At 41.8% G+C, this 10,923-nt stretch overlaps 1 protein-coding gene across 1 annotated transcript; it reads left to right on the plus strand.

Moving 5' to 3' along the window:
- Positions 1–2,073: 2,073 nt before the first annotated feature.
- FABP7 (fatty acid binding protein 7) lies at positions 2,074–6,355 on the plus strand. Its single transcript, XM_053381810.1, has 4 exons — positions 2,074–2,288; positions 3,720–3,892; positions 5,126–5,227; positions 6,107–6,355. Exons 1-4 carry the CDS (start codon positions 2,216–2,218, stop codon positions 6,155–6,157), a joined length of 399 nt encoding a protein of 132 aa, XP_053237785.1. The 5' UTR covers positions 2,074–2,215; the 3' UTR covers positions 6,158–6,355.
- The last annotated feature ends 4,568 nt before the right edge of the window (positions 6,356–10,923 follow it).

Here is a 10,923-nt window from a genome sequence, read left to right on the forward strand (position 1 = left end):
GCTTAGATAGGAAGGAGATACAGAGCCATGCCCCTTTTTGAGCATTCAATGGGTGGGGGAGAAATGAAACCAACCCCAAAGTTGGCCACCTAACCGTAAGGTCATAGGAGTGCTGTGAGCTCCTCCTGGGATTGCGTGCTTGCCCCCCAATATTTCTCCAATGAAAATAGGGACGTCCTAAGGAAAAGTGGGACATTCCTGGATCAGATCAGAAACCATGACAGCTTCTGTAAATCTGAGACTGTCCCTGGAAAATAGGGACACTTGGAGGGTCTGTTGCATGGATGCACAGGTATTTAGTTTAAAAACTTTTACATTGCCTTTCATTAAAAGTACATCTCAAGGCAATTCACAATAAAACAGTAAAAATATAGTAAAAGCAACAAATACCACAGCAACAGGTGAGGGACGTGGGTGGCGCTGTGGGTTAAACCACAGAGCCTAGGACTTGCCGATCAGAAGGTCGGCGGTTCGAATCCCCGCAATGGGGTGAGCTCCCGTTGCTCGGTCCCTGCTCCTGCCAACCTAGCAGTTCAAAAGCACATCAAAGTGCAAGCAGATAAATAGGTACCACTCCGGTGGGAAGGTAAACGGCGTTTCCATGCGCTGCCCTGGTTCGCCAGAAGCGGCTTAGTCATACTGGCCACATGACCTGGAAGCTGTATGCCGGCTCCCTCGTCCAATAAAGCGATATGAGCGCAGCAACCCCAGAGTCGGCCACAGCTGGACCTAATGGTCAGGGGGCCCTTTACCTTTACCTTTTACTGCAGCAACAGAATCCTAGTAAATTCAGCATCCTACACCACAGCATCAACTAGCTTAAAATGTATCAAGTAACTCTGGGGCAGCTGTTCCTGCATAGCAAAAGTGTCGCTCCAGTTCTCTTGATTTCCTTTGGTGATTGGAAGAAGAGGCCATTGGGTTTGTTATCCCTGAATGCCATGTTCATATGTGCAAAGTATGACAGTGGCGGGAAGCATATACCCTATACTGCCACAGTGGCTATCTACCTAACAATTTGGGAAGCTGCTTTATCCTGAGTCAGGCCATTAATCCATCCAGCTCAGTATAGTGACTTGCAGTGGCTTTCTAGGATTGCAGACGTGAGACAGTTCTACTGGGAAATGCCGGGGATAAAATCTGGGAGCTTCTGCATGCAAAGGAGATGCTCTGCCACTGAGCTAGGACCTTCCCCAAAATTATTGCTACAAACACAGGAAACTGCCTTATGGTCCATCTAACTCAATATTGTCAGCAGTCTTCCAGGGTTTCAGTGAGGTTCTCACCTAACCCTTCCTTGGAGATACTAAAAGCTGACACCTTTCGAATGCATGTGCTGTATCACTGAACTACAGATTTATTGCATGTTTTCTTGGTGACCCATACTTCTGCACGTAAGGGTGGGGGGAGCAGTCAGTGTTAAGTCACAGATCTTTGGGCCTGAGTCTATTCAGAGTCAGAAAAAAATATTTTGTGTGCACTGCGTTAAGTGACATTGTTGTAACAATATTTTATACTATATCTCACTTCTTAAATACCCTCCATGTTCCTTGGGGAAACAATGTCGCCTTAGTCAGTGTATATTACCCCACCTATTGATATATTCAATTCCTTTTTGGTATGGGTTGGGGGATTGGAGGGGTGGGCAGATATGCTAATTCTATCTTTCATACTTTCCTCTTTTTAGGGAACAAGGGGTTAATCCCTGGTTTTCTTTGCAAGACAAATAACAGCCCAGTGTCTTTTTAAAATCTTCACCAGCATATAGAGTTTCAGTGGAAACTAATCTGAATGTCTTATTGTGTGGCTCTCCCTTTTGAGGCCGCCACCTCCCTATGCCAAGTTTTCAAACACAACTTAAAAGACCCTCAGACATTTTTACATTCCCCTCACTCACAGAAGAGCCTCTTCTTCTCCCTCCCCTGATTGCCAATCTGAATAGGATGGCTAGTCCAACCAGCTCTGTTGACCCAGTGGCCTGATCCAATCATCTAACAGACTGGAAACCTTCCTCCCCCCCCCCTTTACTCTGCCTCAAAGGAGCAATGAGGAGGCCTGGGTGGAGCCTCCAATTTAAGTTATTTTCGAGTTTGCATGCCTCTTCTCTCAGTAAAGAAGGGGCTGAGCTGGAGTGAAGGTGCAAGATTCTAACACAGGAATAGTAACACCTGCTCTCGTACCAGCAGTTGTCTATCCCTCTCATTCAACAGCTAAAATGGTCGAGGCATTCTGTGCTACCTGGAAGCTGATTGACAGCCAGAACTTTGATGAGTACATGAAGGCACTGGGTATGTAGAAGTAACTGCTTAAGCCAGGTCATCCTAGGTAATCTACTCATGCGGTTTGTGATTGTTTCTTCTTTAGCACAGTTATAGAGTTTGGGATTTTGCAGCGTGCTAACCCATTACAGTGATGTAAGTCTTGTGATACTGACCGAAAAATGATTTTAATATTTTAAATAAGCATGCATTGCCACAGGGAAGATGAAGTAATTTAGACCGGTATGAACTAATCCACAACTGCTTGAATTTAAGTACCAGTAAATGCTGTTTGCAAGTCTAAATATGCTTGTGAAGAAGTAAGTCTGAATGAACTAAGGCTGAGATTCTAAGCATGTATGGTTGGAAGTGCACTTATATTTATTAAATCAAGTGGATTTGCTTCAAAGAAAATATAGTTAGGATTGGAATGTAAATGTACATAGATATTGCTAGCATCATTTGAATGAATGTTACTCCCAAGTAAATATTTTCAGGAATCTTAGCCTAACAATATGATACCCAAGCACACTTATTAAAAAGTTCCATTGGAAATTAATGGACTAAAATGCTCATCGCAGTAAATATTTGAGCATAATAGAATTGGAAACAAAATTCTCTTTCAGTATAGCTGTTGTGGGAACTGTTTTGTGTGTGAATTAAAAAGCAGCTGAGGGACAATGAGGGTGCACTGGCTCAGCTCTGTAATGGACAGCCCATGCTTTGTGTCGCTTTATTTTTTGTGGAAAATAAATGACATCTGTTGCAGTAGCAACGGCAAATATAAACCTGGTGCTGATTAGAGCAAAAATGTCATCTGTGTGAGCAAAATGCAGCAGTCAGTAGACAAGGTAATGAATTGCATCACGGATGATTCTATATCCTCATTATTGCTTTTCAGTGAGCTAGCTCAAGCAAGTATTGGAAGAGGGGGAAATCTCCATGTGCATAGACAACTATGCAATGAGTTGCAAAGTAGATGACTGAACAGAAAAATAAAATTCATGAGATCTTCTCCTTTGCAGGTTGACTCTCATGTAAGTCCCATGTAACTGCACTAGGATTGCAGACTTAACATTCACATTCTTTATTACAATTACTTTATCTTGATTCGGTGTAATCTCTTGCACAAGTGCTGATTTTGTGAGCAGTCTTGAACAGACCAATGGAATGGTGAGATGTAAATACATAAATAAGCAGAAGGAGATCTAAGTACTTCACTGGGATGGCTTTAAGCCGAGGCTGGATGGCTTGGTGCCATGAGTGCTGTAGTTGCGTTCTGCGCTGATTCTACATTGAGCAGGGAACTGGACTGGATGATTGTAAAATTTATTTGTTTCTAGGGGAAACATGATTTTTTGAATGGGGTGGCAAGACCTCCTCCCCTTTAAACTTCAGAATCCAATATATAAAATAACCCAGTTTCATTATTTTCATTTTAAATTCTTTTTAAAATCTTAGGAGTTGGCTTTGCTACTCGCCAAGTTGGGAATGTGACCAAACCAACTGTGATCATCTGCCAGGAAGGAGGCAAGGTGGTGATCAGAACCCAGAGCACCTTCAAGAACACAGAAATCAGCTTCAACCTGGGAGAAGAATTTGATGAAACTACCGCAGATGACAGGAACTGCAAAGTAAGTAAGAAACAGCTTGAGCTGCCATAGAGGCTTTTTTTAAAAAAGCTAATCTTTCAGAATTGACAGGAAGTAAAAGAATACAGATATTTTTTGTCTGTTACTGATGGGAGCACTAAGTAAATTTTAAGCAGGGCTGTTTTTCAGCCAGAACTCACCAGAACTCAGTTCCAGCACTTCTCAGGTAGGCACCATTGTCATTATAAGAGAACAAGGGAGGTGTTCTTGGTGAGTTCTGGCACCTCTTTTTCAAGAAAAATAGCACTGGTTTTAAGGAAGGCATGAAATAAAGAATGATTGATTTGAACTTATTCAGCACATTGAAACAATGAGGTTATAGGGTTTTATTAAATTTTTGGGCCACCTAAGATGACACAAAGCACACCTACTTGGAAGATCTGTTCAAACCAATGAGATCTGGTTCTAAATAAATGCATTCTACTGAATCTAGGGATGTGATCGTATACTTACCTTTCATCTTTTCCAAGGCCTCTGGGAGTGGCATCACCCCCTTAGCAGAGACCTCTGGGCATGCATGGTAGGCATAGTGTATCTAATGAACACTCATGACTCCATTATGCATCGCCCCATGATTATGTCTCAAATGGTCCAGAATCTGCTGGATAATAATGGATCCTTGTTCTGTTCCAGAAATGCTTCTGTTCTGATCAGAACCTGTGTTCTTGACTTGAGATCAAACTCCACGTTAGTATTTAGCAATCTGACTTTTAGAGTGAAGGATTTCAACTAAATATTGAATCCATTTACTGGATGATGTTAATCATACCCAGAGAAGACCCACTGAAATCAATGAACTGAAATGTAAGCCCATTGATTTCAGTGAGCCTACACTGAGTATGACTTGGTTGGATGACATCTATTACCATTCACTGAAATGTGTGAATGGTCCCTACACCAGGTCAAATATGAATTCTGGTACAGCTTTATTTGAACCAACTACGCATATAAGAATCAAATTATTTTTTATATATAGTTTGCATTTTATTACCAAGCTGTTTTTAACTGTATTGTTACCAAGTTCATTGATTTGAAATAAATGCTTCTGACTAATAATTCAGAGATTTAAACATATGATTAATTTATCCATTGATAATCAAGAGATTTTGAAAGCCCTTAACTGTGGCTGGATGGGCTCAGAATTATTTCGATAAACTTAATGACACTTGTCCCATTCTAAACGAAACATCTTGTGTGTGTTCTTTATACTCACAGTCAGTGGTGACCATGGATGGTGATAAGTTAGTTCATGTACAGAAATGGGATGGCAAAGAGACAAACTTCGTTAGAGAAATCAAAGATGGTAAAATGGTCATGGTAAGTAAATAAAGGTTTATTGAGGCTATATATGCTCATGTTGATAACACTATAAGGTATTATGTCTCAAACTTTCTCATAATTCCCCCCCTCTTCTGACCACTTATAAAGAACATGTTTCGCAGAAGTAACATCTGCAGTTCCAATAAACTAAACTATAATGAACATTTTAAAAAACAGTCAAGGTGTAGCCATCTTACTTCTGAGTAGACATGGTTAGGATTGTGCAGTAAGTCCTACTTAATGCACTGGGGTTTACTCCTAGCTGAGTAAGATTAGGATTGCAACCTCAGCTGGAAGTTAGTTGGGAATGTTCTAACAATTCCTCTTCCTGCCGTCACATATTGGCGGGAAATCCATTACTTTCTTCTTCAGACATCTAATGAGAACTCTCAACATATCATTGAAAGGTCTGTGAAGAGGCTTCTCTTCATTCCTTGGTTTCCCTTGAAATTGCATTTTGTTCCATTGCATTTTGAAAGCTTCTTTCAAACCCTAATGGTTTTCAAAACCTGCAGCGGTACATTCTAATGTGAACATCTTCGCCCTTGGTAAAATGGTTCTTGACTCGAACCACATTGTGCAATATACTGATGAAATAAATCATAATGCAGTATATTGATAAGGTAATATACTACGCAGGAGGCCCCTTCTCCTTCCCTGTTTGCACAATTTTTGAACTGGCTGGATCAGGCTGGCCCATCTAGTGCACTATCCTGCTCTCACAGTGGCCAACCAGTTGCCTGTGGGAAGCCTGCAAGCAGGTTAATTTTTGCAACAATGGCTTGTTGAAGAATCACAGGATCCACATGGTGCTTTGTGTTATGTTCAAATGGCACATACTGGTCCTAATCACCCCATCTCTCCTTGAATTTGCAGACCCTCACCTTTGGTGATATTGTTGCTGTTCGTCAGTATGAAAAAGCATAGAAATGTCAATCTCTTGTTGGAGTTTGTATGAAGAACTGTCTTCAGACTATCATCTCTGAAATGAGCAATGCTGACATGGAAGGAAAACCAAGTGCTAGTTTGTTTTTTACCTGTATATCATCAAATTGGCAAACTCTTGCTCTGTAAATTGGCAGCAGTAAAACTTTGCAATAAATTTCTGAAATTCTTGCTTGTCTACTTAAGGATTCCAATAATATTTAACACCAAACGAAACTGAGACCAAGAGAATCTTCGGGCTTCATACTAATGGTACAGTTCAGTGAAAATAATTTTGGTGGGATAGCCCTTTTATTCAATAGTTGATCACAGGGAGGGACAAACTACATGTTACTCACTCCACTCCATCTGTCTTTAAAACATATACATATTCTCTTACATGAACATCTATATCTTTTCTGTTACTCATACACATGCCAGGTGTGGGATACCTTTGGCCCTCCAGATGTTGCAGGATTACATCTCCCATTATCCCTGGCCTTTGGCCATACCTGATGGAGCTGATGGGAACTGTAGTTCAGCAACATCTGGAGGATCAAAGGCTCTCAATCCCTGTGGCATATGCTTGAATCCCACCTGCAAAATACTGGACACACACAATCCATATTATAAAAGAAAAGAGATTAAATTCCAGTTTCTATTGCCAATGTCCCATCTTATCAAACTTCCCTATGGGATTTTATATGTAGTTATACATCCATATACACAGAGGCTACCGTGTTCTGGCCGATGCACCTGGGGAACTTGCAGCCCTCTCCATGATTGTGGCTATTTCTAAAATGCTGCTGTGATTTTGAAAGGTGAGGTCATCATGTATCACTGCAAGAAGTAATTCGATGGTGTATGAATTTATTGTTCACAACTTCATAAGCTGCAATGATTCTGGACGTTTATAGAATTCCAAAGCTTGTAGCACACACTCTAAGTGGCAGAATTGTAAAATCCAAAGTGTACTCAAAATTGGGTAAATGCTTTATCATGGTGGTGTATATTTAGAGGTCCTTGTCTCTAAAGATCTAACAAGAATAAGAACGGTCCTCTCCAGCATTCTTGACAGGCACCCAAGAGCTGTAGTTATTTCTGCTTAACTAAGGGACGATGAAATAGAGAATCCACGAAACATACAAGAAAGGCACCATATCGATCAATTCATAGTTGTAAGGCATGAGAAAAAGCTAAGTTATGTAGTGCAGCATTTACATGGTGGTGCGTGGGGAACACAGTTGAATACCCTTTGAGAAGGTAAGTTTAGTTCAGGGGAGTGCCTATGCTCTTCAGATGTTGCAGGACTACAGCTCCCATCATTCCTCACCATTGGCCATGCTGCTGGGGTTGATGGGAGTCAGAGTCCAACAACATCTGCAAGTCCACAGGCTCCGCACATTGGTTTAATTGATGGTTCCCTCTGCACATTATTAAAAGGTTGGTGTCTGGAGAACACACACTACTTCTGTCAGTACTACAAGGATGCAGTACTGCATTTTCAATGCTTTGGGGAAACATTTTTGATTGGATGGGAAGTTATATTCATAAAGCCAGTGCTGAGAAGAAATGACCACCCAGTCTAAACAACTCTTTTTGCTATTGGTTCCATCCAGACAGAATCATAAACAGCTTTGGAGACAACTGGACTGAATCTGCTATGGTGGGGAGTGATGAAAGTGTTGAAGTCGAACCTTTTCTTTGTCTTAGGGTTTTAAAATACTCCAGCATTCATCCAAGAATCTTCTGTGTATGGGTGCTGAGCTTGCACTTGAATTGGTTTGGGTCCTTATTCATTAACTGCTACAGATTTAAATGTATTTATTTATCCAATTTAACAAGCCAAAGATACTACACTGATTGCAGTGCCCATTTTATATTTTCTTTGCCATCAATTTGAAATATGTGCAGACTATTACTTATTACAGCAGCACATGAGAACCAAAGCAGCTTACACTGCTGACAACTCATTCCATCCTTTTATTTCATCATATACTTGAACTCAGAGCCATCCTATAAAGCGAAAAGTGTTGTGTCTGTAATGAGGCATGCATACTTAACCAGCTTAAATAACAATTGCATGGTTTTCACATTTTTAAAACTTGTTACAGGCCATTAGTGCTACAGCTGGATTACAGCGTTCCCTTATCATCCATGAGCAAAGAAAAGGTCCTTTATTATTTTACTTAACACAAGAAACGTTAGCACCCCATGGGATGCAACAGGAAGTAAAAAGCTCACATTTAAATCAGATAAGTGGTAGCATTGCTTTCAGTTGCAGTGGTGAAGATAATCATCTTTCACAAGGCTGATCAGAGATATAGCAACATTTGACACTATTTCTCCCAAAGAACGCTGTAAGTGTTGAACGCATATCTCTCCAATGAAATCATTGTTGCCTACAGCTGCCTTTACAAACACTAGTTTTTCCTCACTGCTGTCATCAGCATCGCTGGAAGAGCAACCAGTACCACTTTCCTCACTCTTTTGTTATAGCAGTGACTGTCTTACATGTGCACAGTATGAGCGTATGAATGAGAGGCTACCTTACATTCCTTGCTACAAGCTTTGTCCTCAGTTCTGTAACAAAGTTACAGAACATGCATTTGGCAGGCAGGCCCACCTATGAGACAAGCTGAGGCGACTGCCTCAGACAGCAGGATCCACAGGGACCACAGATCCTGATGTAGAACTTTATTCCCCCTCCTTCACCCTTTCGTCCCTGGTGGGGAGGGAGGAGCCATTTGGTGGTTCGCCTCAGGTGCCGAAATGTCTTGGGCCAACCCTAACATTTGGACAAAAGTCTTGAAGGTGGACAGGTGGGAGACACCTTTTTAGCCAAAGGGCTGCATTCCCTCATGGGTAACCTTCCAGGAGCTGCATGCCAGAGGTGGACAGGGCCAGAGGCAAAACTTAGTGGGTTAACAGATATGACTTAATTGTGTACAGTAGGTGTCAGAGGTTTCTACACACCGAGACACACACACGCACACGCACACCACATCCTCCATCTAGGCAAACAAGGGGTGCTATCACAGTTCCAGGCCACATTCCATCCATGCAAAAGCACTCAATGAGATTCAGAGCAGGGCTATTGGAGACCATTGCCATGGGATGTGTGGTTGGGGAGGAGTCCTAAGGGCCATGTAGAGAGGCCTGGAGGGCCAAATCCGGATCTCAGGTCTGAGGTTCCCCACGTCTGCCACAGTGGAACATAAGGGGCAGTGTCAGATTTATATATGGATATTATTATTATGCTGTGATGCAGGGGGTGTGCTAGGACAAGGGTCTGGTGAGCATTGTGACCAGCACAGTGCAATGGGTAAGCTTTGGAGATGCATCTGGGGACACTTGAGAGTGTGTCTGCTTTTTTTATATACTTTTTTAAATTTTATTTTGGGGTTGTGTATTTTCACCTCCCCTGCAGGGCTGAGCAGCTCTAGGATATAGCAGCTGTCCACTTGCATAGCTATAGTGTACTTCTACAATCCAGTATAATTGGTGCACACTAAGGTTGCTCTCAATTATAAGTAGAAATCATTCAATCCTACTGGCATGCAACATGTCTTTCTTCATGTACTTGGTAATTAAAACTGAGTTATGACCCAGATGTTCAAGACCACACTTTTATTATACACTCTTTGAGGCTTTAGGGAAACCACAGTCTCTCTGCTTCAGCCCCACAACTGTAATATAGGGAGAATAGTGAGCTACCTTTCAGGGTTGTTGTAAGGATTACTGAGATAATGTGAACTGCTGTCAAAATTCTATAGAGCTACATAGAATACTAGGTAAAAAGGTAAGTTAAAGGGCCTGTGGACAGTTAAATCCAGTCAAAGGTGACTATGGGGTTGCAGTGCTCATCTCGCTTCAGGCCGAGGGAGCTGGTGTTTGTCCACAGACAGCTTCCGGGGTCATGTGGGCAGCATGACTGAACCGCTTCGGGCGCAATGGAACACCGTGACAGAAACCAGAGTGCATGGAAATGCTATTTACCTTTCTGCGGCAGCGGTACCCATTTATCTACTTGCACTAGTGTGCTTTCAAACTGTTAGGTTGCATGGATCCAAACTGCCAAACTTTTGATCAGCAAGCCCAAGAGGCTCAGTGGTTTAGACCACAGTGCCACCCGCTCCACTAAGCACCCAGGAACTGCAGTAAACAATGAGGAAGTGTTCATGCCTGCAGAAAGACCTGTAGATAGAATTAAAAATATTTCCAGGCTGCTCTCCTATCCAGCACTATATTTGGCAGTGGGTCCTACACTGGGAGCTGCCGCTGCTAGTGTACTAGGAAGGTCCAATGTATGGATGGAATCAATGCTGGAGTGTCCATGACAATAGCATTTAACAATAGCATTAAGCAGGAAGTTCTGTCAGCACTAGTTTTCAGAAACTGCAGCCCCAGTACAGATATAGAATCATGATGTATGTGTGTGAATCTATGCAAGACTGTAACTTATTTGTGTAACCTCATAATACTCTTCTTCAGAGCTTGCAATGTTTTGTGACTGCAGTATGGTAATACACATTGTGTTTGTAATCCATTAATACAGCTCACATCACTGCTGTCTGGCTTGTGAGTTCAAAACAGATGACTGCCTTTCCCAGACCTCCCATTCCCAGGGATGTGAGAACAAGGTTCTTGACTTCATCTCCATGGAAAAAGCCATCATTCGAGTGGCGTTAATTTCCATGGCAACTGATTTATGGTGGTACCAAGCAAAAGAAAAAAGACAGATTAGGTTAAAGGTGGGGAGGAAAGAA

Source organism: Podarcis raffonei, chromosome 3 (assembly GCF_027172205.1).
Source record: "Podarcis raffonei isolate rPodRaf1 chromosome 3, rPodRaf1.pri, whole genome shotgun sequence".
NCBI lineage: Eukaryota > Metazoa > Chordata > Lepidosauria > Squamata > Lacertidae > Podarcis > Podarcis raffonei.

What these genes read in the sequence shown, in the direction of transcription:
- FABP7 (XM_053381810.1), top strand. Translation starts at nt 2,216, where the DNA reads ATGGTCGAGGCATTCTGTGCTACCTGGAAGCTGATTGACAGCCAGAAC. An exon ending in TGAGTACATGAAGGCACTGG is followed by an intron (nt 2,289 to 3,719) that starts GTATGTAGAAGT and finishes TTAAAATCTTAG; the next exon opens with GAGTTGGCTTTGCTACTCGC. An exon ending in CAGATGACAGGAACTGCAAA is followed by an intron (nt 3,893 to 5,125) that starts GTAAGTAAGAAA and finishes TTATACTCACAG; the next exon opens with TCAGTGGTGACCATGGATGG.